The sequence below is a fragment of the Pipistrellus kuhlii genome, unplaced genomic scaffold (assembly GCF_014108245.1).
Source record: "Pipistrellus kuhlii isolate mPipKuh1 unplaced genomic scaffold, mPipKuh1.p scaffold_m20_p_1, whole genome shotgun sequence".
NCBI lineage: Eukaryota > Metazoa > Chordata > Mammalia > Chiroptera > Vespertilionidae > Pipistrellus > Pipistrellus kuhlii.
This window is the reverse complement of record NW_023425404.1, coordinates 53061495-53082543: the sequence shown is the minus strand read 5'-3', so window position 1 is coordinate 53082543 and position 21049 is coordinate 53061495. Positions and strand designations below refer to the sequence as shown.

The 21049-nt window shown below is 50.0% G+C and overlaps 1 protein-coding gene across 3 annotated transcripts; it reads right to left on the bottom strand.

The window, feature by feature from the left end:
- Positions 1-1022: 1022 nt before the first annotated feature.
- On the bottom strand, positions 1023-17837 carry RMDN3 (regulator of microtubule dynamics 3). 3 transcript variants are annotated; one of them, XM_045574443.1, is made up of 13 exons: positions 17708-17837; positions 17121-17350; positions 14732-14924; positions 14073-14216; positions 6688-6961; positions 6013-6115; positions 4529-4589; positions 2970-3045; positions 2760-2837; positions 2438-2536; positions 2164-2217; positions 1941-2021; positions 1023-1717 (listed from the first exon to the last, which is right to left on the bottom strand). In XM_045574443.1, the coding sequence occupies exons 2-13, from the start codon at positions 17305-17307 to the stop codon at positions 1664-1666; spliced, it is 1404 nt and encodes a 467-aa protein (XP_045430399.1). In that variant the 5' UTR covers positions 17308-17350; positions 17708-17837; the 3' UTR covers positions 1023-1663. The 3 variants fall into 3 exon arrangements, with proteins under 3 accessions (XP_045430399.1, XP_036301825.1, XP_036301816.1); XM_036445932.2 differs by having other exon boundaries at positions 17121-17315; positions 17708-17834; XM_036445923.2 differs by having other exon boundaries at positions 17121-17314; positions 17629-17762.
- Positions 17838-21049: the final 3212 nt, after the last annotated feature.

The following is a 21049-nucleotide window of genomic DNA, read 5'->3' as shown; positions in this document are numbered from 1 at the left end:
CACAGGGTAGGGGTGATCAGTTGCTGTTGCTTTAAAATTGAAAATTTAAAGGGAAGTTCTACATTCAGATAATTGAGCTTATTGTCCTTCAATGTAATAGATTATTACAAGATGGATGTGCCATGGCTTTCCTGGGGCCTTTGCTTTTATTCTGTTAGAGGTCTGATGCTTCCCTGGGTTATTTTACTTCAGGGATTCGAGATACTCTCCCTCCCTTCAAACTTCCACTCAGGATTGGTTTCACCAGATCTTGACACTTGAAAGGGCTCTCATTTAGTATTGGGAGGAAAGGCAGTGAGAATCTCTGCTGCTGCCTGTGTCGATCCTACCATATGAAGGGAGATACGATCTAATGCAACTTTGTTTTAAAAGCAGATCTGTTCCCTGGCTTTTAAGAATGGAGGTCTAGCTGGGATCGGTTTGGCTTAGTGGATAGAGCGTCGGCCTGCGGACTGAAAGGTCCCGGGTTCGATTCCGGGCAAGGGCATGTACCTTGGTTGCGGGCACATCCCCAGTAGGGGGTGTGCAAGAGGCAGCTGATCGATGATTCTCTCTCATGGATGTTTCTAACTCTCTATCCCTCTCTCTTTCTCTGTGAAAAATCAATAAAATATATTTAAAAAAGAAAAGAAAAGAATGGAGGTCTTCTTTTACCAAAAAACAAACCTGGGTGGTATAATAAAGTCACCGTGACAGATTGCGGAGTGAGAGCTTGATTCTTACGTAAGAGCATCTCAGTCTTTTAGGACCTATAAAGTATTTAAGTGGCTCTGACCTAGAACTTTGTCTCAGTTTTTCTTGTAGGTGGCATTAGGCTTTGTGCTGCTGGCTCTGAGTAAACGTGAGTGGAACACCTGCTCATGGGAACAGGCCTTGTTAAGCTAGAAATCAGCTCTCTATCTGCCTTTCAGAAGTAACTAGGATTTTCACAGAACTAGCACTAACCAGAGCATATTCTAAACTCTTTGGTCCTATTTTTCCACTTGCCTACAACAGAGCTAATAGCAAACAGGGGGACATAATCACTTCTAATCAAATTTGGTTTATTTTTAAAGTGGTACCAAAATATAGTCCAGGCAACTCTTCAGATCATCATTTCAGTCTCCTAAGTCTTGTGCACGGCTGTTCCAAAAGCAGCAAAGAGTAGAAGTCAGGTGTCCAGCCCCTGAGCCCAAGGATACAGTTAGAATCCCCGTGCAGGGAGAAGAGGGCAGCCCACGGCCGGCCCTGACCCTTCCTTCCTGTGGAATGTGCTGTATAATTTAGGATTAAATATTAATCAGTGGACAGATTAGAGAGTACAAGTTCTCTGTTTGGTTTCTATGACTCTTTGAAGTTCCTTCATCTTACCAGCAGTTAGAAGGCTGCCTTCAGTTCTCTGCCCACACTTAGCCCTCGGATAGGTCTTGATTTTTCAAGAATTGACTTTAGGGAGAATACAACAGAAACCCAGGTCTCAAGTGCATCCCCAATTTCAGATTAATTAAAGAATTAACCAGTGGAATGGTAGGTAGCAGGTACTGGTTAGACCAGGACTCAGGATACTCCCTTAACCAGGCTTGCTCAGTTTCCTGATCTAAGCAAGGTCTAGGGGGGAAAAAAGACTTGATTTCATCCCCCTCAAGTAGTGGTATTTCTCGTCATGAAGGCCACTGAAATGTGGTTAGTGTCCTAAGATGACTTCCAATTCTTCCAGGTCCTTCTGGAAAGCTGAATCCTAAGGAGACAAGAGAACAGTACTAGGACCCCAAATCTAAGCCAGCATTTCCCACACCACTGGTACCCAAGAAGGGCCCTTTGCTTCGTTTCTCAGCTATCATAGCACCTACATGCTCTTTTCTAGGAAAATAAGATTTCAAGGGGAGATTTTCTTTCTTGAAAGGATCCAGGGATGACGCAATGATAAACCCCAGGGTAAGAAAAGCTCTTAAAAGCATTACCTCACTAGTGACATCTGGCAGCTCCATAGCCAGCTTCACCCACTGTCTAGCTTCAGAGTTTTTCCCTAGTTCTCTGTAGCACTAGAAGACACAACAGTGAAAACCTGAGAGAAGTATCACCAGGAGACTAAAGGGGGATAAGTAGGTGCGCTTTTAGGCGTTTCCAGAATATTATCAACATACATACTTTTCACCTGTGTTAAAATAAGATGGGTGATTTTACCTTGGAAATATATACCCGTCCTGCTTTGGAAAATCCTGGCTGTAGTTCTTCAGCCTGGAGGAGGAGGGAAGTCTTTCAGTAAGTGTTCCTGACCCCTCCCTGGAGTCCGGGTTAGTGGTCTGGGGATGTATATTTTTATCGGCTCTGCAGGTGGTTCTGATTTTCCAGAGAACAGGCAAACCGAATTGGCCTCTACCAGAAACCTAGTCATGTCCTGAGGAAAACAAGGTCGCCCGGGCAATCCTGGTTGCTGCCCCCCCTTCCCCCCCAATACCTTCAGGAAGCTCTGCAGGGCCTCTTCCACAGTAGCACTGAGGGGGCTTTCAGATAAGGCTGTTGCAGTTTTTTTTTCTAGCCAGCTCAGGTGAGCAACCTGCCAGCAAAAGATCAAGGTGTGAATAAAGTTTTAACAAGACTTTTCAGAACATTGCATATTCTGCACTGAGAACAAACAAGGTCCAATTACAGTAACATGACCATTGGGAGGATATGGCACCCGAGCCAGGCTGAGGCCCCAGCTCCCGGCTTTTCACTGAAGGGAGGTCAGTGTCACAGGACAGGGAGGGCCTTCTGTGAAGGCCTGGCATTTAGCTCACCTGGTAGCACCACCTGCCGAGGAGAAAGTGAGCCACAGGGTTTTCTGGCTGGAGGGCCAGAGCTCTGTCCACATGCTCCTGAGGGGGGAATGCAAACACAAACTAGATCAGACACCGGCGGGATAAGGGGAGAGGCGGCAGGGACACGGCGGGAGCCAGGATGAGCAGGGAACATGGGCAGCACAGGGAAAGAAGAGAGCCTCTCCTCACCTTGAAGCTAAAGCCACTCTGGATGCGCTTCTGGATGCCCTCATGCTCAGCCAGCTGACCACAAAGCACTGCATACCTGAGGGGAAAGCAGCAGCAAGCTCAGAGGCAGGGAGGGCTTCCCTAGCCCTGCACCCTCCACTGGAGCGGAAACTCATTTCTCTCTGGATGTCATTCTCCTCACAGCCCTGTGGTCCCAATTCATACTCTTCTGCGAACACAATGGTAGGCTCTCCAAAGTGTGCATACTGGGTACAAAAAAGGCTGGGGGTCTCATACTTCATATTTAGGCAAGGTCTTGGTCCAGATCTCCAACAAATTTCCCCTCATAATGAGTACAGACATAGATATTGTCAAAACTTAAAAAGCAGTTCTCTACTCAGCATCAAAGAGTACTAGACCTGAGTATGTTCCTCTTTGTCCCCTGCAGACCCTAAAAGGTCTCATGCGTTGGAGGTTCACAGGTTACCAACAGTCAGCTGCTCTAAGACCATTAGGCTGGGGTGAGGCGCTCCTGATGTTAGCGTGGAAACTAACAGAAGCAGAGGAGGAAATGCCTCTGATTTCAGCCTCACGTCCTTCCTCCCAGGCAGCAAAGCCAGCCAGCGTTCCGTCTTCTGTCTTCAAAACCAAAGTCTCATTACCCCGTTTCTCCAGCATTGTTTCCAGAGCACAGCTGACATTAAATGAACATCTAAAGATCCAAGTTGCTTTCTCACATGTTCACTAAATATCAGATATTTCCAGAGACTCGTTTCTGTGTTTAGTCCAAACAGCTATTCGCCGAGATAGGAAAACATGAAGCCAACTTCCATTCTTGGGGGTCCAGGACCCACAGGGAAGCAGCACCCATGACCCCCAGAAACAGTGATGACCTGGCCTCTGAGATAAAGCTGGCACTTTACCTCAGCTACAGTTAGAGAAACAGCTTCTCTCAGCTCACAGTCTGAGGGCAGGGCTACAGAAAGCAAGAGGGGAGGTAGGAAAGGAACATTTTCATTAATACTCAGAGGTGCTGGAACCAGGCCCAGGACACAAGTTGGAGGAACTTTGCCTCACATGAACCACAAACGGCTATTTTTGAGAGCTAAATGCTGTCTACTGAACTGGAGATAAACTCGCATCCACTTTTCCTCATGCAAGCCAAGCAAAGAAGCGAAAGCCCACGACCAGCGAGGGACAGCAGCTAGGGGAGAGGAGGTTGTGCAGGAGAAGGGAGCTGCAAATTCCCAGCCTCCATGGGAGCCCAGAACCCACAAGTTTTATAACGAGGGTTATTACAAAGCTGCTCGTTTTTTCCAAGCCCTATCGGGGGTGGGGGGTGAGGATGGGGGTAGGGGTGGCCTGTATTCTTCCCTGCTTCATCCTGAAAGCACCTGCTAAAGAAAAGTTCCCCGGCCCCCAGTTGGGGGTAGGGTGGGGCATATGGAAGTAAAGGCCAGAGCTCCCCCTTCTGGTTCTTTCAGCAAATGCCTTCGTGGCCAGGACAGAGACAACAGCTCCGCCCCCTCCGCTCCTCTCTAGCCCATGCTGGCTCCATGGGACCCGCAGGGTGTCCTTACCATTGGTGGCAGTCAGCATTCTCGTCCCCCTTCGCCAGAGCGGCCTCCGCTTCCTCTTTTCCTGTAGGACAAAGGTGATCCAGAGTGGATGAGGGTTCCCATGCACACTGCCCAAGAGGGGGCGTCAGGACGAAAGACTGCTCCAGCTCTCGGCAATGCCTATCCAGCCTGGACTTGCTTGGAAATAGTTGTGAACTTGAACAGAATGAAAAGCTGCATTTCACCTCACCTTCCTGATTTCTGTCGTCAGCTGTCCCAGCAAACTTGCTTTTACAGTTCCCACTGATGTGCTTGCTGCACTTCAAGTACAAAAGGATGTCTGGCTGCCAGCTTAGGCCCGATCCCCCGGGAAGCAGGCCTAAGCTGGCAGGTGGACATCCCCTAAGGGGCCCCAGACTGCCTGCGAGAGGGCACAGGCCAGGCTGAGGAACCCCCCCAAGTGCATGAATTTTTGTGCACTGGGCCTCTAGTTTTAGATAACTAACTGAACCACAAGACCTGAGTACTTGACTCAGGTGTATACAGCAGTGGAACACATCATCATCCCCACAAAACCCGTCACTTTATTCAAACATGCTTAGAAAGAAGAAGAGAGAGAAACGCCAATCTGCTGCCTTCCGTACATGCCCTGACCAGGAATCGAACCCAGGCATGTGCCCTCAATGGGAATCGAACCAGCAACCCCTTGGTGCATGGGACAACACTCCAATCAAGTAATTCACTCTGGTTGGGCCAGTTGTTTTTTTTGTTATCCTCAACCGAGGATATTTTTCCCCATTACTTTTAGAGAGTGAAAGGGAAGGGAAAGACAAAGGAAACATCAACTGGTTGCCTCCAAGGGTCAAACCTGCAACCAAGGCACATGCCTTTGACGGGAATTGAAACCAGGACCTTTTGGTTCACAGGTTCAACACTAACCACAGACCCAAACCGGCTGTGGCTGGGCCAGTTGCTTTTTTTAAAGTCCCAGGATTCTCAGTGATAGAGAGGGACGAACCCTCAGCCACATACACCCAAGAGCACAGACTTGGCAATAGGGTTGCTGAACAGACCCCAGGGACTTCTAACCTGGCATTATTCTCCCAAACCACTCCTCACAGGTGCTCACCAAATCCACTCCACTCACATCCTTAGAACTGCCTCACTCTGCATAACTGAAACCGGACTCCTAAGTCGCAGCAAGAAACCTCTTCAGATTAAGAAACAGGATCTTACCCTCCTTTGTGTTTGGGGAGAACAGAGACAGGCTGGAACCATGCAGTACTCCTAAAAACGTGCACGAGTGATACACACGGACAGAAGGGCAGGCTGTTCTGTGTCAAGGAAGCAGGGGGCCCTGGAGCCCGAGTTTATTCCTAGCGAGTAACTGAGCCACAGCTGCCCTGACAGTCCTCCTCTTGTGGCTCCTCTGGACCCCGGCAGGTGGGCTGGCTCCACCCCCAGCCCGTCAGTCACCTTCCCACCAGGAGCCTGTCAGCACTTACCGTTCTGAGCGTATGACTTCTTCTCGCTCGCCTCCTCCGCGAGCTCACACATGTCGCTGTAGGCCCGGGCCAGGCGCCAGAGGAAGTCCTGCCGGCCTCCGTACTGCAGACAAACAGAAAGGGATGGAGGCCCGTCTTCCCTCCGAGAACGGGCGAGGGCCTCTCCACGCCCTGCGTCTGAGCTTCCACGCTAGTGTTAGACGCTGCCTGACAACGCTTCAGCTTTGTGCATGGCCCTCCACCCCCATACGACCTCCCTTTTCCTGGGCTAACTTTGGGGCACGTTTACTTGAGTGCGCATCAGTGCGGCAGTGAGCCCGAGGAAGGGAATTGCTGTTGAAATCCCTGGTGTTGGGAACGTCAGGTGCCAAAGGCAGCTTGGGCTCTGCCTCAAGGGGAATAAAAGGCCATTCCAGTTCTCCCCACATTTCCCTCTACTGAGAGGTGGGGCTCTTGCCGTAAAAATAGGAGGCAGAGACCTGCCCTCGGGAGGGAGCTCTGGAGCAGGCCTGAACCGAGGCCGAGGGCAGCATGGAGCCCCCGGAGAGGAGGTGCAGCCTGGGGGGGGGGGGGGCACCAGCTTCTCCCCCTCATTTCCCTCCCGTGGCACCAGGCAGAGCCTGCTCTTGTTCCCTCAGAGTCAGCAGGGAGGGAGGGAAGGAGCTGGAGCCTCACCGCCAGCTTGTTGTTGAGCAGCAGCTGGAAGCCCTCCCGCTTGCTCTGCGCACTGCCCTGGTGCAGCCCGTCGGCCTGCAGCAGGAGGGGCAGCACGTCCTCCGGGCCAGGGGGACCCGCAGTCTCCAGGGCCCTGGGAGCCGCCTCTGCCTCCGGGTCCAGAGAGTCCTTTCTCCCCATCTTCACCGTCTCACAGCTCACTTCATCCTCCCCGTCTTCACTCTCCCTGTCGGAATCCCGCTCATAGTCAGACTCGGCATTAGCTGTTGTGTAGCTGTGGCAGAGAAATGTGAGTTCAGGGTCAAAGGGGGGCCATTCAGCCTTGGAACTCTAGTCTGTCCCTCACCCAGAGCGGGGCTCTCATGACACTGTCCAGAAAACCAAGTAAGAACCATTCCCCGCTTCCTCTAGGGACGAGGCAAAAGCCAGGCCTCTGAAGAGAGTCCCGTGGGAACTGGGCTGGGAAATGATCTGGGAGGTGACCAACTCTGGGGCCCTGTGGCCGTCGGGGCCGTTATCAGAACCCCCTGTGCAGCTCCTATCAAGTCTGACAGAAAACAGAGAGAAACAAAAGCCTAGCAAGGTCTGTATGTACCAAAATGTTGCCAGTCGAATTAAAAGAAAATTGTTACCCTGGCTGGGTGGTTTAGTTGTTTGGAGCTTCATCCCACTGGAGGCAACCATTTTTTCTCTCCCCACTCATCCCCCGCCCCCCGCCAAAAAAAAAAATCAATAAAAACATCCTTGGGGCCCTGGCCGGTGTGACTAAGTGGTAGAGTGTGGGCCAAGCACCTTCAGTGGTCAAGGGTTTGATTCCCTGTCAAGGGCACATATCTAGGTTACAGGTCAATCCCAGGCCTTAGTCAGGGAACATGTGGGAGGCAACCAGTCAATGTGTCTGTCTCTTTCACATCTATGTTTCTCTCGCTCTCTCCCTCCCCACTTCCACTCTTAAAAAAAAGGAAAAATATCCTCAGGTGAGGATTCTCACATACTACATATCCTCAGGTGAGGATTTTAACAAATTTTTAAAGAAATTGCTTTTCTACCTTTTATTTAGTTAGTTAGTTATATTTTTCATACATTTTTATTTATTTCGGAGAGGCAGGGGGAGGGAGAGAGATATAGAAACATCAATGAGGAGAGAGAATCGTGAGTCAGCTACCTCCTGCACACCCTTACAACTTGGGCAAGGGCCCTTGGCCAGAATGGAACCTGGGACCCTTCAGTCCTCAGGTTGATGCTCTATCCACTGAACCAAACCATCCAGGGCTAATTTTCTATCTTTTATTATTTTTATTTATTTATTTATTTGTTTATTTTGATATATTTTATTGATTTTTTTACAGAGGAAGAGCCTAGAGGGATAGAGAGTTAGAAACACCGATGAGAGAGAATCATAGATCAGCTGCCTCCTGCACACCCCACCACTGGGGATGTGCCCGCAACCAATGTACATGCCCTTGACCAGAATCGAACCTGGGACTCTTCAGTCCGCAGGCCGACGCTCTATCCACTGAGCCAAACCGGTTTCGGCTAATTTTCTCTTTTAATATGATTGCTTTAGTGAGCATAGTCAAAGTATCCCAAAACATGTATACATAATTTAACAGCTGATAACTCACTTAATTTTCACTCCTTTTTAGGTTTAACTGATTTGAAATAATGGGTAAAGCCAAATTAAGCTTTGAACAAAGAAAATTTATCCACTAGTCTTTTTTTATGGAGATTCATAAAGTTTATAGTACAAAACCACCAACAGTTGGTGAATTGAGGGCACACAAATACCAATCAAAATGATTCTCTCTCTTTTTTTGTTAATATTCTCCCAAGCATGTTTTTCCATGGACTTTTAAAGAGAGTGGAAGGGAGAGGGAGAGACAGAGAGAAACATCAATGTGAGAGAGAGACATTGGTTGCTTGTCTCCCACACACGCCCCAAGCCAGGGTAGGGGATCCCGAGGGAAGTGCCCTTGACTAGGAATCAAACCGTGACCCTTTAGTCCACAGGACGACACTCTATCCAAACCATCCGGGCAACAAAGTGATTCGTGATGTTTGTGTTTGCATTGCTTCATGTTACCAGCAGTGGCCGGACCAGAATGTTCATCAGTTTGAAAATAGGCATTGACCAAAAAAAATTATTCATTTTTTGTAGATTCTTTTAAATTTTGAAAATGAACTGTATGTTAATAAACACTGACTTGATAATCGGTCAATGTGTGTATACCTTTTTTGGGACACCTATACTATTTTTGTTTTGTTAATCCTCACCCCAGAATATTCTTTTTCCACAGACAGAGAGAGAGAGGAATCTCGATGTGAGAGAGAGATATCGATTGGTTGCCTCTGACACAGGCCCCGACCAGGGCTGAGATCGAACCCGCAACCCAGACGCATGTCCTCGACCTGGAATCGAACCCTCGACCCTCTGGCGTGTAGGCCAGCGCTCTGACCACAAAGCCACACTATGTTCTTAGAAATAAAAAATAAGTGAATGTTTAAGATCAAAATTTTAGCCCTGGCCGGGTAGCTCATTTGGTTAGAGTTGTACCAGTACATAAAAGTTACGGGTTCAATCCCCAGTCAGGGCACATACAAGAATCAACCAAATGAATGCATAAATAAGTGGAACAATAAATTGATCTTTCCTTCTCTCTCAAATCAAATAAGTAATTTTTGTTAAAGAAGATAAAAACTTTCATGTAGGTGGAGCTGATCTCCTGAGCTAGATGGCTCACCAGGCTCAGAGTTTGTCAATCTTTTTTGCTTTATCAGCCAAAGGCATCTGTCAGAAGCAACCTGGGTAGGTGCCAGCCTCTGGGGCCATGGGCAGCCACAGATACCCACATTTTCTTCCTCAGTTCAATGTGTGCCTCTATCCCAGGTCAGCCAGCAAACCTGAACTACAGTAGGAATAGCCCTTGGGAACCTTTGCAATTGCTAGAGGCAGGGTGAGGGCCATTTGCAGCTAAAAGCAGGAGATAAGGAAGATGCAAGCAGAATCCCCTGGGAAGGTATCTCTGTGCCAACATAAGCCAGGGAGCCCCAACCTCGATTCCCCACTGAGGAGGAAGCCAAGTTTCTCTCAGATGTTGGCCTGTACCAGCAGCTGAGGGTGTTCTTCCTCACTGCCAGCTGAGCAGACAAAAACAGCAGGGGAGGTAAGGCTTCCAGGGGCCAGAATCACACCATAGGCCTCCGGACGAGTGAAGGAAAAGCGGGTTTTACCAGACACAGGTTCTGAAGCATCGGGAGGGCCTGCAGGTGGTAAGCCTTCCTCCCTCCTGGAATGAGAGATCCCTATTGCTGGAGCAAAACGGAACTGAGGGAGAGATGTGGGCTGACACTGCAGGCCCGCAGGCCAGACGTGGTCAGGAGGGAGGTTCCATCTAGAAGTACCAGGTGAGCGATCCATGCTGCCGGCTTCCAGACCCCGCGAACAAAGGGCCCCAGTAACATCACCACAGGAACTGACAACCTCGCCCTACTTTTTAAGAACTTACCAAATTTCACAATCTGCAGTAAAAACTCGAGAAATTAAAGGGACAAGGCAAAGTGCCATCAGGTTTCACAATCGGCCTGCGTGGTGCTGAGTGAGGCTGCACCGGGGCATCCTAGAGAAGCAACGGTTCATGGGGCCGGGACAACAGCCTCCCTGCTCAGCCCTGCCAGGCCCAAAGGCAAGCGGGTGAGTGGTTATCTGGGTGGAGAAGGAGGGGAGAGCCCTTCCCTGCCGGATTGAAGGCTGTCTTGGCCAATCAGGAGTCTCCCAGGAGGGACAGTCTCTCCAGGGAGCTGAGCCAGGAGGAAAAGCCCTACAATTTGTGATCCCTCTGGGTCCTAAAGGCTAAGGAGAAAGAGGTCAGCGGGGGCCTTTTTGCCACCCACTGAGGTGGTGGAGCCTGAGGCAGGGACGCCCCAGCAAGGCTGGCACAGGGAGTTGGCCTTTACCGCAGCCCCACTTTGCGGAGCTCTGCCTCCCTGATTTGCAGGCCTGCTGCCTGGCACACGGGGCAGGCAGACACTTGCCGAGTGAGCACTGACAGCCCCACGGGCTTCCAGGATTGAGAGACGGGTCATGTGCCAGAGCTGCATGGGCTGCCATCCCCACAGTCACGTGCTCTCACACCCCCGGACCGCCCCAACGCTTGCAGAAATCCGGCGGGGGAGGGGGTCTCTCTTGTTGAAGATGCCAGGGGGCTTTGAGATCAGCGAGAGAGAACACCAACCTAATGAGGTGGTAAATGCCAAAGGAGAGGAGACGGCAGGGGTGATGTGAAGGCTCGCTGGAGGACGGGTGTTTTAGGCGAGGCTGGTTTCCACAGGGAGGGAACTAACGCTGTCCTGGCTACAATGCTCAGGGAACAAGCTCAGGGACCACACAGGGACTCTGCCTCTGCCACAGTCAGTCCGTCCTCCGGGGACTCAGCGTTACTATTTTATTTGGGGAAGGAAGGTACTACAGCTTCCAGTGGACTGAGTAGCCATCAAATACTCTTATCCTTTCAGCCCTCAAGCAGGCCCTCCTTGCCCCAGACCCACATGTTCAAAGTCATTCCAGAGTCTGAGGTCTCCCATAATTTCCCCTTGACCTAGATGGCAGAGGCCATGGCGAAAATAATGACTCACTCCGGCCACTGCCCCAGATGGCAGCCAGCGAAACCAGAGTTTGCTTCACCCCATTCGCTCCCACATGTCACGCGATCAGCCGTGGGGCTGAGCCGCTGGAGCTACAGTTAAGAAAGCCACCCTTCCTCTCGTCCCATCACAGGTGGCGGAAGGCCTGTCCTCCCCTCACAGAGCCCGCTGAGCACCCACAGGCTTCCCTGGTTAAAGAGAAGTTTAACTTCTTAGAAATCACCCATGGCCTCGAGTTCTCCATCCTGACCTTGGGCAGATCTGTGACCTCTCCTGTTCTACCCTCTGACAAAGCTCAAACATCCATTCCCCACCCAAGTGACCTGCTGCCTTGGGTTCATGAAGATGCTCCTTAAGTCTCAGGGCCCATTATCAACCACTTTGCCCTTTCAGTCCAGGTGTGTCAAATAGCGCCTCTGCCCCTCCTCTCACACAGCCCACTGGGCTCTCAGCCGTTATTCGGTAAACTGAACACAGACAACAGGGAACGGACAACCCTGGCATCAGTAACCATGAACGGAGAACTAAAGTTCTACTAAGACTAGCTTCTTTCTTTTGTTTTATTAATTTTTAGAGAGAGGAAGGTGGGGGGGGGGGGGGAGAGAAAGAGAGACACCACGCATATGAAAGAGGAGCATAGATCAGTTGCCTCCCCGACATGCCCTGACCTGGGATCGAACTTGCAACCTGGGTGCATGCCCTGACCCGGAGCCAAAGCCGCCTTCCGGCTCGGGGACAAGGCTCCGACCAACCGAGCCGCACCGGCCAGGGAGAGACCTCAGTTTCCAAAGGCATCTGAGCAGTAACACATCCAGCACCAGCGCCTCGGGGCCGTGACATGGAGAAAGTAATAAACTCTTCATTTTCTTAGAAAGCCACTGAGTAGAGGCAGGAGAACGGCCCAAACAACGTGAACTGCCCTGAGTGAGTGTGTGAACGTGCGGTGCCACGTGGCGGAGCTGCGGAAGCTCTGTCGGGAGGAACTCCCAAGGGCTCCTGGGACCCGTCTTCCCGCGAGGGCCCTCCTGTGCTCAGAGCACAGACCTCACACCCTGCAGATGAACCTGGCAGTTGTACAGCTCACCTTGCCAAGCCTCAAGTCTGCTCTGAGAAACAGAAAAATAGCATCTACTCCATAGGATTCTTGTGAGGATGAAGTCAGAAAATACCTCCAAAGTGCTCAGAACCATGTCTGTCACAGAATGAATAACCAGTAATTAAAATTATAATGTGTTCCGACCGAAGAGAGTGCTGCACAAACCCTCCGGACTGGCCTGTTTATTGCTAACTCAGACTTTCTGCTCGCTCCCGCGGGCCGGGTGGTGTCCTCTGCCCCAGCCTTTTTCTCGAGGAGGAAGAGCGGTCCGCCTCCAGACCCCATGCCCACCACCCGGCCCGCGGGAGCGAGCAGCACACCAGGGCCCACTGCCCTGACAGCGTCAGGATCGCAACGACGCTCATCCAGGCTTCTTGCTTGGGACCAAAGTTTCAAAACGGCACGAGTGGTTTCAAATCCAAAGCTGTAGCCTGACCAACTTTGTGGGCTGTCCACAGATTCCTGCCTGCGGCTATGTCTCATGGCAAGGCCTGTGGGCAGACTTGCTGGGCCACCCGTTACTCGGAGTCACCTCCCACCTGTAACGCTGAAGGAACCAAGCCTCTCCTGTGGGAAGAGGAGAGTATCCGGGGGGATACTCTCAGTGAAGGAAAAGTTCTTGTGATGACACAAGGAAATGCTCAATTTGTGTTGCTAAATGGTTAGAGCATTAGCCTGTGCACCAAAGGATCATGGGAAGGATTTCTGTTTCGATTCCAGTCAAGTGCACATAATTAGGTTGCAGGTTTGGCCCAGTCAGGGCATGTGCAAGAGGCAGCCAGTCCATGTGTCTCACACTGATGTTTCTCTCTCTCCCTTTCTCCCTTCCACTCTCCCTGAAAAGCAATGGGGGGAAAAATAAATAAATAAATAAATAATAAATAATATATATATATATATATATATCTCCTCAGGTGAGGATTAATAAAACAGAAGTTGGTAACGTTATAGAGAAAAATAGAAATAAAAAACATACAACAACCATGTAAACAATAAGTCTACTCAGAGGAAAACAACAGATGCAAGCAATAACCATTATTAACATTTCTATTTGTCTGGATGACAAGGTGGATGGTTTTTCTTTCTTTCTTTTTTTAATATATTTTATTGATTTTTTACAGAGAGGAAGGGAGAGGGATAATTAGAAACATCGACAAGAGAGAAACATCAACCAGCTGCCTCCTGCACTCCCCCCACTGGGGATGTGCCCACAACCAATGTACATGCCCTTGACCAGAATCAAACCTGGGACCCTTCAGTCCGCAGGCCGATGCTCTATCCACTGAGCCAAACCAGTTTTGGCTGGATGGTTTTTCTTATTTCAGTTGATCTGTATTTGTTTATACCAGGGGCGAGAAACCTTTTTTTCTGCCAAGGGCTATTTGGATATTCATTCACAGGCCATACAAAATTATCAACTTAAAAGTTAGCCTGCTATCTCTGATCAAACCTTTACTTAACTCACCCCTAATGCGTTGGCCAGTCAGACCAAATGGTTTCCTGGGCCTTATCCAGCCCCCGGGCCAGATGTCCCCCAGCCTGATTTATACCCTTACCTTGTTCCAAAAAGTATCTATGGCAGCGTGGTGTGACTTCCCCACTGGTAAGCATTGCTTTCACAGAACGTGGCCTGGCAGAGGCGCCTTACCCGCCCTCGCTCTCCGCATCCGTGAGCGTGCCCCCCGAGGTGGCTGTGAAGTAGACGGAGCTGGAGCCGGTGGAGTCACTCCTCTCCCGGGCAAACGGGAACCTCCGCCGCCGAGACACTCTCTGGCTCTCTTCCATGTGGGACCTGAAAAGCACAGTGTTAGACCCACCCACCTCTTTCCCCTCAAATGCGGGAGCCCCTGACACCGCACCTCGCTAAAGGGCCGGGGGCAGAGAAAACCCTGGTCCCGGCCAGGGGCTCAGCTGTTAGATGTCAGCCGGCTCCAAGATTACGGGTGGTCATTCATGAATAAGTTGAACAAATCAATGTTTTTCTCTCGCACTCTCCCCCCCTCCTCCCCTCTCTCTCTAAAGTCAATAAGAATATGTAGTTTAAGACAATCCTGGGTCTCTACACTCAAGAGAACACGGGCAGCTTTCTGGACAGATCAAGGCAGAGCAGGTTACTCAGAGCAAAGCATTTCAGCTGCTACGACCGATTACAAAGGCCCCGACACAGCAAGGAACTGGGCAAGGCCGCTTCCCTGCCAACTAGGTGAGGAGCTGTGAAGCCGGCCTCCGCCTTCGAGACAGACGGCGAAGGCAGAACACAGCTCAGCTGAAAAGCTGTAGAGGCAGGACAGAAGGCTGATTACTCACCGGAACTCCCCAACGATCTGCCCCGCAAGCCCCTGCAGGCTGCTCCTCAGCTCCTCCACCTCCCGCCGCAGCGCCACCAGGCTGGTCAGCACGAAGTCCAGGCGGTCCAGCACCATCTCCTGGCCTTCTCCTGGCCGGCTGGGCAGCACCGCAGCATCTCCAGCCTCACCGGGGACTGCGCGCAGCGGCCTCACTGAGGAAAGGGGGACAGGAGACGTGAGGTCCATGGGACACAGCCAGGAAAAGATCGTGCACCTAGAATTCAAGAACACTTGCTTCTCACCGGAGTTGTTTTCAAAGACTCAGAGGCCTGTGTTCACAGCTGTCTTGTTAACAAGCCCCAAGTCATTACCCAGAAAAAAACCAAGGTCCTAATCCATCAACAAGAGCCCTCTGTCCCAGGAACCTTCCTCACAAACCTTTAGCAATATTACACACCAGGCCAGATGATATAAAATGCTTGCAAGAAAAAATAAAATAAAATAAGAACAAAATGCTTGCAAGAGTGAGATTCCTCAAAGTCAGGACAGTTGCCCTGCTAAAATGAAAGAAAAACCTCTATCTGACACAGGCACACCTTGGAGACATTGTGGGTATGGTTCCAGACCACTGCAATAAATCAAATTTCACAATCAAGTGAGTCAGAATATTTTGCTAGTGAAGATCTGGGGGGAAAAGCAATGTCTGTGAAGCACTATAAAAGGAAGTACAATGAAATGAGGTATGCCTGCATATAATGCCCAGATATCTGCCACACAGCAAATAACCACAGAGCAGAACTAGAATTGAGTTCACTCAAGCTCTGATCTTTCACTTCACAGAGAATAGCAAAGAACACAGATCCTTTCAAGAACTTTAGCATCAGAGAGGGCAAAGAGAAAAAGAGTAGCTACTGAGAGAAAAGGCACAGTGGGAAAAGCCCATCAAACACGTTTGAGGGTGAGAACCAGGGAGAGGTGGACAATGAGGGGAGGAGAGGGACATCTATAATACTCTCAACAATAAAGATTTAATTTCAAAAAAGACATTGGAAAAACAGTATTACCAAGATCTGAATTGAGCTCTACCTAAATTCCAACAGTAAATGCTAGCAAACTGAGAACTACTACCCTAAGGCAGTTTTACTGGGAAATGTAAAAGCAGGGAAGAAATGAGGGAGACAGAACCCACAGTCCAGGAAGCACAAATCCGTTAAATCTAGTAACAGTCTAGGCCAGATCACAGTACGCGTCCAACAGCACTCAAGACTGTAGAGCAAGAAGGTCCTTGGGAACAGAGCCTCCGCAGAACCACTGCTGCTGAGAAATTACAAACAAAACGCAAGGAAACGAAGGAAAGACAAGCACACATGCAGCAGTAGGTCACTATCAGGCTGTAAATGCCGATAAACGCTGCAATTTAGAATGATAACTCCTGCCCAGCAGGTGTGGCTCAGTGATTGCACGTCGACCTATGAACCAGGAGGCGACAGTTCAATTCCTGGTCAGGGCACACTCCTGGGTTGCAGGGATCTCTGGTACAGGAGGCAGCTGACCAGTGATTCTCTCCATTGATGTTTCTCTCTCTCCGTTCCTCTCTGAAATCAATTAAAAAAAATATTTTAAATGATAATTCTTTGTTGAAGACCTTCTAAAACTAGTTTTCTAAACCACTTGGCATTTGGTTATCAGAGAAAACACTCATTCCCAATTAACTTGGGGTGAGGTTCTCTGAATAACAGCTCCACTATTACAGGAACATGAGGTTTGAACCAGCCCTCAGACTCTGCTCAAATGAGTTAATTTAACAAGAAAGTTTTGCAAAACTTTCAGCTGTGGCTGGCTTCCACCCTTATTCACCTTCATTGCAAGTAAGCTCACTCGCAGCCCCGTGGCATGTTAGTTCTCGGGGCGGGTGACGAGGCCCAATCCTGCCTCTTACTCTGTGACAACCTTGGGAAAGTTACACAATCTTAATCTTGATTTCATCATAAGAAGGATAAAAACACTTGGACTAGTCTCCAAGATCCCTTCATTCTAATATGTAATTTAACACATAAGCCTCAGGACTTTTAATTCCTACAAGGCTTGTTTTTCCTTTTGCTTTCTTTTGAACTCTTCCTCTACTTATTAAACACCTCACCCAACGCTGAGCAAGTGTCTTTAATAAAGCACCACTGTGGCCAAAACCAAAAGTGAAAGCTAAGCAGCCTTTTCACAATATACTGCCCTGGGATTACAGGGGAGAGAGTAGAGAAGAGAAGAGGGAGCGTGCTTTCCTTTTCAATAAGCTTTCCAAAAAGGTGAAACTCTCAGACACCCGCCTCCGTGGTCCTGTCCCATAGGCTCTCTAAGGCAGGCTGGGTCCCAGGCCCGTCCATCAGGCGTGACTGTGGCCTCAGAGGACCTACCCTGGCGTCTGGGCTCTGAAGTCTGCGTGACGTCCAGTGAGTTGGGCAGGAGCTGGTTCTGGCCATGGCGCTGGGGCCGTTTCCACCGCTGTCTGTAAAAGGCGTACAGGAATCCGAGGCCCGCGGCGGTGCCCAGCAACAGTCCCAGCCCGGAGCGGGCGCTGCCCAGCACTCCCAGGCTGGGCATGATGCACCTGCAGCCCGCGCGAGGCACGCGAGCAGGCGGGAGGGGGGGTAGGGGGAGAAGAAGAGGGGAGATTCGTGAGCGGGGTCCACCCACCCCTACGCCGAACCCCTGGAGATATCTCCTTTCCCACCCCTGAGTGCCCAGTGACCTCACCCAATCTGGACCCTAAGACTTCCGCCAGCCCCGAGCCGAACTACCGCGCCTCTCACACGGCGTGGGAGCAGCCTCCCCTCCAACACGCCCCCTAGCCAGCCCTGATCCCGGAGTGGGTCCCTGGGCTTCCAAACCCTCCGCTCAGCCTCAGGACCCTGCAGAGCACACCCGCCGCCCGGGCCGCAAACGCCCGGCCCCGCGCCCTCGGAAGCGCCTGGCCTTGCAGGAAATAAACTTAGACCCTCACCGGCCGCTCAGCACCCGGGCAGCAGTGGCCGCCGCCGCCTCACGCTGTCAATGATCGTGACGTCACTAAGCGGCGCCATCTACCCCTGCTCGCTGTTAGGACGGCGCTGCGAGATGACCGCACTTGGCTGCGCCTCCCGCCCCAGTTTTTCCCAGGGGCGGGGCCACCGCGCGCCGGAGGGGCGGGGCCACCGCGCGCCGGAGGGGCGGGGCCACCGCGCGCCGGAGGGGCGGGGCCACCGCGCGCCGGAGGGGCGGGGCCACCGCGCGCCGGAGGGGCGGGGCCAGCGGAGCTGCGGGTCCCAGCGAGAGGCGGGCGCTGACATACTGGGGCGATGAAACCCCTACAGTGTGGCCGCCGGGTTCTGTGTGTCTCCGGTCACACCAGGTACCTGCTGTTCCCGGATGTCTTCCTACCTTCGCGTCTGCTGTTGCTTCTGCCGAGAATGACCCAGTCTCTACCTGGAAAACGCCATCTCCTCCTCACTTACTTACCCGTATTTTCCGGCGTTTAAGACGACCCCCTAATTTTAGTTAAAACGTAGGTTTAGGCCTATATTCTCTGTATAAGACTACGCCCCACTTCCGAGGCAACACCAGTTCTTTTTTTACTGTTTCTTCAGTAATATCATTCCAGGCTTTTATGACAAAGTTACACAAAACATCCAATTGTGGCGCACGCGTTTCCTCCTTTTGTGAATATCCAGACGATTTTCGGGATCGAGTTGGAAAATTCGTTTAGCGGCATATCGAGACTTTTTCAGGATATACTAGGCGTATAAGACGACCCCCGATTTTCGGTTGCCTTTTTTTCGTTTCAAAAGTCGTCTTATACGCCGGAAAAAACGGTATTTCAGCTTAATTTATTTACGCATTTTTATGCAAACCATTTGCTAAACGCTAGACAATAGCGCTTTTCGCAGTTCAACTTAAAACATGTAAACTGTTGGTTGGCCCCAAAAGGTGCCTGAGTCCCCAGGGCCAGCTTCTTAAAAACTCTAACCTTGCCGAAACCGGTTTGGCTCAGTGGTAGAGTGTCCGTCTGAGGACTGAAAGGTCCCAGGCTCGATTCCGGTCAAGGCCTTGTATGTTGGTTGCGGGCACATCCCCGGTGGGGAGTATGCAAGAGGCAGCTGGTCGATGTTTCTCTCTCATCGACGTTTCTGGCTCTATCTCTCTCCTTTCCTCTCTGTAAAAAACCAATAAAATATATTAAAAAAATAAAACTAAAAAAACAAAAAACTAACCTTTCTCTTAAAAACTTGTATCTTAGCCCAGCAGGTGTGGCCCAGTGGTTGAGCGTGAACTTATGACATGGTAGGTCAGGGTTTGATTCCTGGTAGACTCCCTCTCACTTCCTCTCTAAAATCATTTATTTTAAAAAACCTCATATTATAGATGCACACCCCAGCACTATATATGTGTGTGTGGGTGTGTGTGTATATATGTATATATAATTATTATTTTTTTTAAATCTATATATGAAACCCTAATATGTAAATAGACCAAAGAGGGGAATAACCCAACAACCAGTCGCTGTGACGTACGCTGACCATCAGGGCACACTCGAAACATGGAGGCGTTGGCAGCAGGCTGCAGAGCATGGAACATGGTGGGCATTGCCAGGGCCGAATGGTGGAGCAGGAAAGAGGGGGCACCAGGCTAAGGTGCGGTGCCCATCACTGTCATCAGAGCAAGCCTCTGGTGGTTACTGAAAATTCTTTGCTCCCATGTGCCTGCAGTCCCACCCACTGCTGGTGCCTGGTGCCGGCCTTATCACTGGGCACCATCAGCGGGTGTGAGCAGGGCCAGATGTGTCAGTGTGTGGGAGCAGCCAGGGTGGAAGCAGGGCTGCCAGCAGACAGGGGACCAGGGGCCGCTGAGGGAGGGGCCAGGCCGGGGCGTGGAGGATGGGCTCTTGGGCCCACCGTAGTCTCGCAGCCCAGAGTTCCTTTCAAGCTGCATGAATTCATGCACTGGGCCCCGAGTCCCATATAATAAAAAGCTAATATCCAAAATATCCCCATATATTTGCTTCTAAAAGCAGGTGAAACCGTTAATACTAATATTGACTGACGTGGGGTTAGACATGTGATGACCACCAGGGGGCAGTGGAAGCAGGCAGCCAGGGAAAGGGAGGCCCTGGCTGGCAGCCACTAGGGACCCTACCTGTGCACAAATTTCATGCACTGGGCCTCTAGTATATACCAGGTGTACCGGTTAATAATTTGAATTTTGTAATCAAAGAAAGCATGATAATTTCAACAGAAACATCAAAAGTGCTTTATTCAAAGTAATGTTCATCGCTAGCTACATATTTCCCCCATCTTTCAGGTAATTTGTGGATACCGTCCCAATAGAACTTTTCTAGTTTTGAGGCAAACCATTCAGAGACCCAATTTTCCACTTCTTCATTTGTTTTGAAGTGCTGCTCTGACAGTGTGTGTGCCATTAATAGGAACAAGTGGTGATCTGAAGGAGCAAGGTCTGTTGAATACGGTGGGTGGGTTAATACTTCCCAGGCAAGATCTTTTAACGTGTCTTGAACTGTTTTTTTTTTTTTTAATATATTTTATTGATTTTAAACAGAGAGGAATTGAGAGGGACAGAGAGTTAGAAACATCGATGAGAGAGAATCATCGATCAGCTGCCTCTTGCACACCCCCTCCTGGGGATGTGCCCGCAACCAAGGTACATGCCCTTGACCGGAATCGAACCCGGGACCTTTCAGTCCCCAGGTGAACGCTCTATCCATTGAGCCAAATCGGTCCCGGCTTGAACTGGTTTTGAAGTGTGTGATGGTGCGTCATCATGAAGCAAAATTACTTTGCTGTGTCTTCTGGCACATTTGGGTCGTTTCATGATCAAAGCATGATTCAAATTGATTATCTGTTGTTGGTAGTGATCAGTATTAATGGTTTCACCTGCTTTTAGAAGCTCATAATACACCACACCTTCCTGATCCCACCAAACACAGAGCATTGTCTTCTTTCCGAAGTGATTTGGCCTTGCAGTCGATGTTGATGGTTGACCTGGGTCAACCCATGATTTTGTGCATTTTGGATTCTCAAAATAAATCCATACTGCATTGCCAGTCAAAATTTGATGCAAAAAAATATTATTTTGTGCTGTTGAAGCAACATTTTACTGATGACTTGTCTGTTTTCCACTTGTCTTTCTTTCAGTTGATATGGCACCCATTTTCCTCCCTTTAAAATCTTTTCTATTGCTTGTAAATGATTGGAAATTGTTTGCTGAGCAACATTTAATCTTTCTGCAAGTTTTTGTGAGTTTGACATGCATCTTCATCTAATAATGCTTGTAATTGTTGGTCTTCAAAGTT

Bases quoted from the DNA above. Each gene is read 5' to 3' on its own strand.
- RMDN3 (XM_045574443.1), bottom strand. From the start codon at position 17,307: ATGCCCAGCCTGGGAGTGCTGGGCAGCGCCCGCTCCGGGCTGGGACTG. The intron at 2,537-2,759 runs GTGAGCTAAATG...TTTTGCTGGCAG, and splicing joins TCGGCAGGTGGTGCTACCAG to GTTGCTCACCTGAGCTGGCT. The intron at 2,218-2,437 runs GTATTGGGGGGG...CTCCTCCTCCAG, and splicing joins CCCTGCAGAGCTTCCTGAAG to GCTGAAGAACTACAGCCAGG.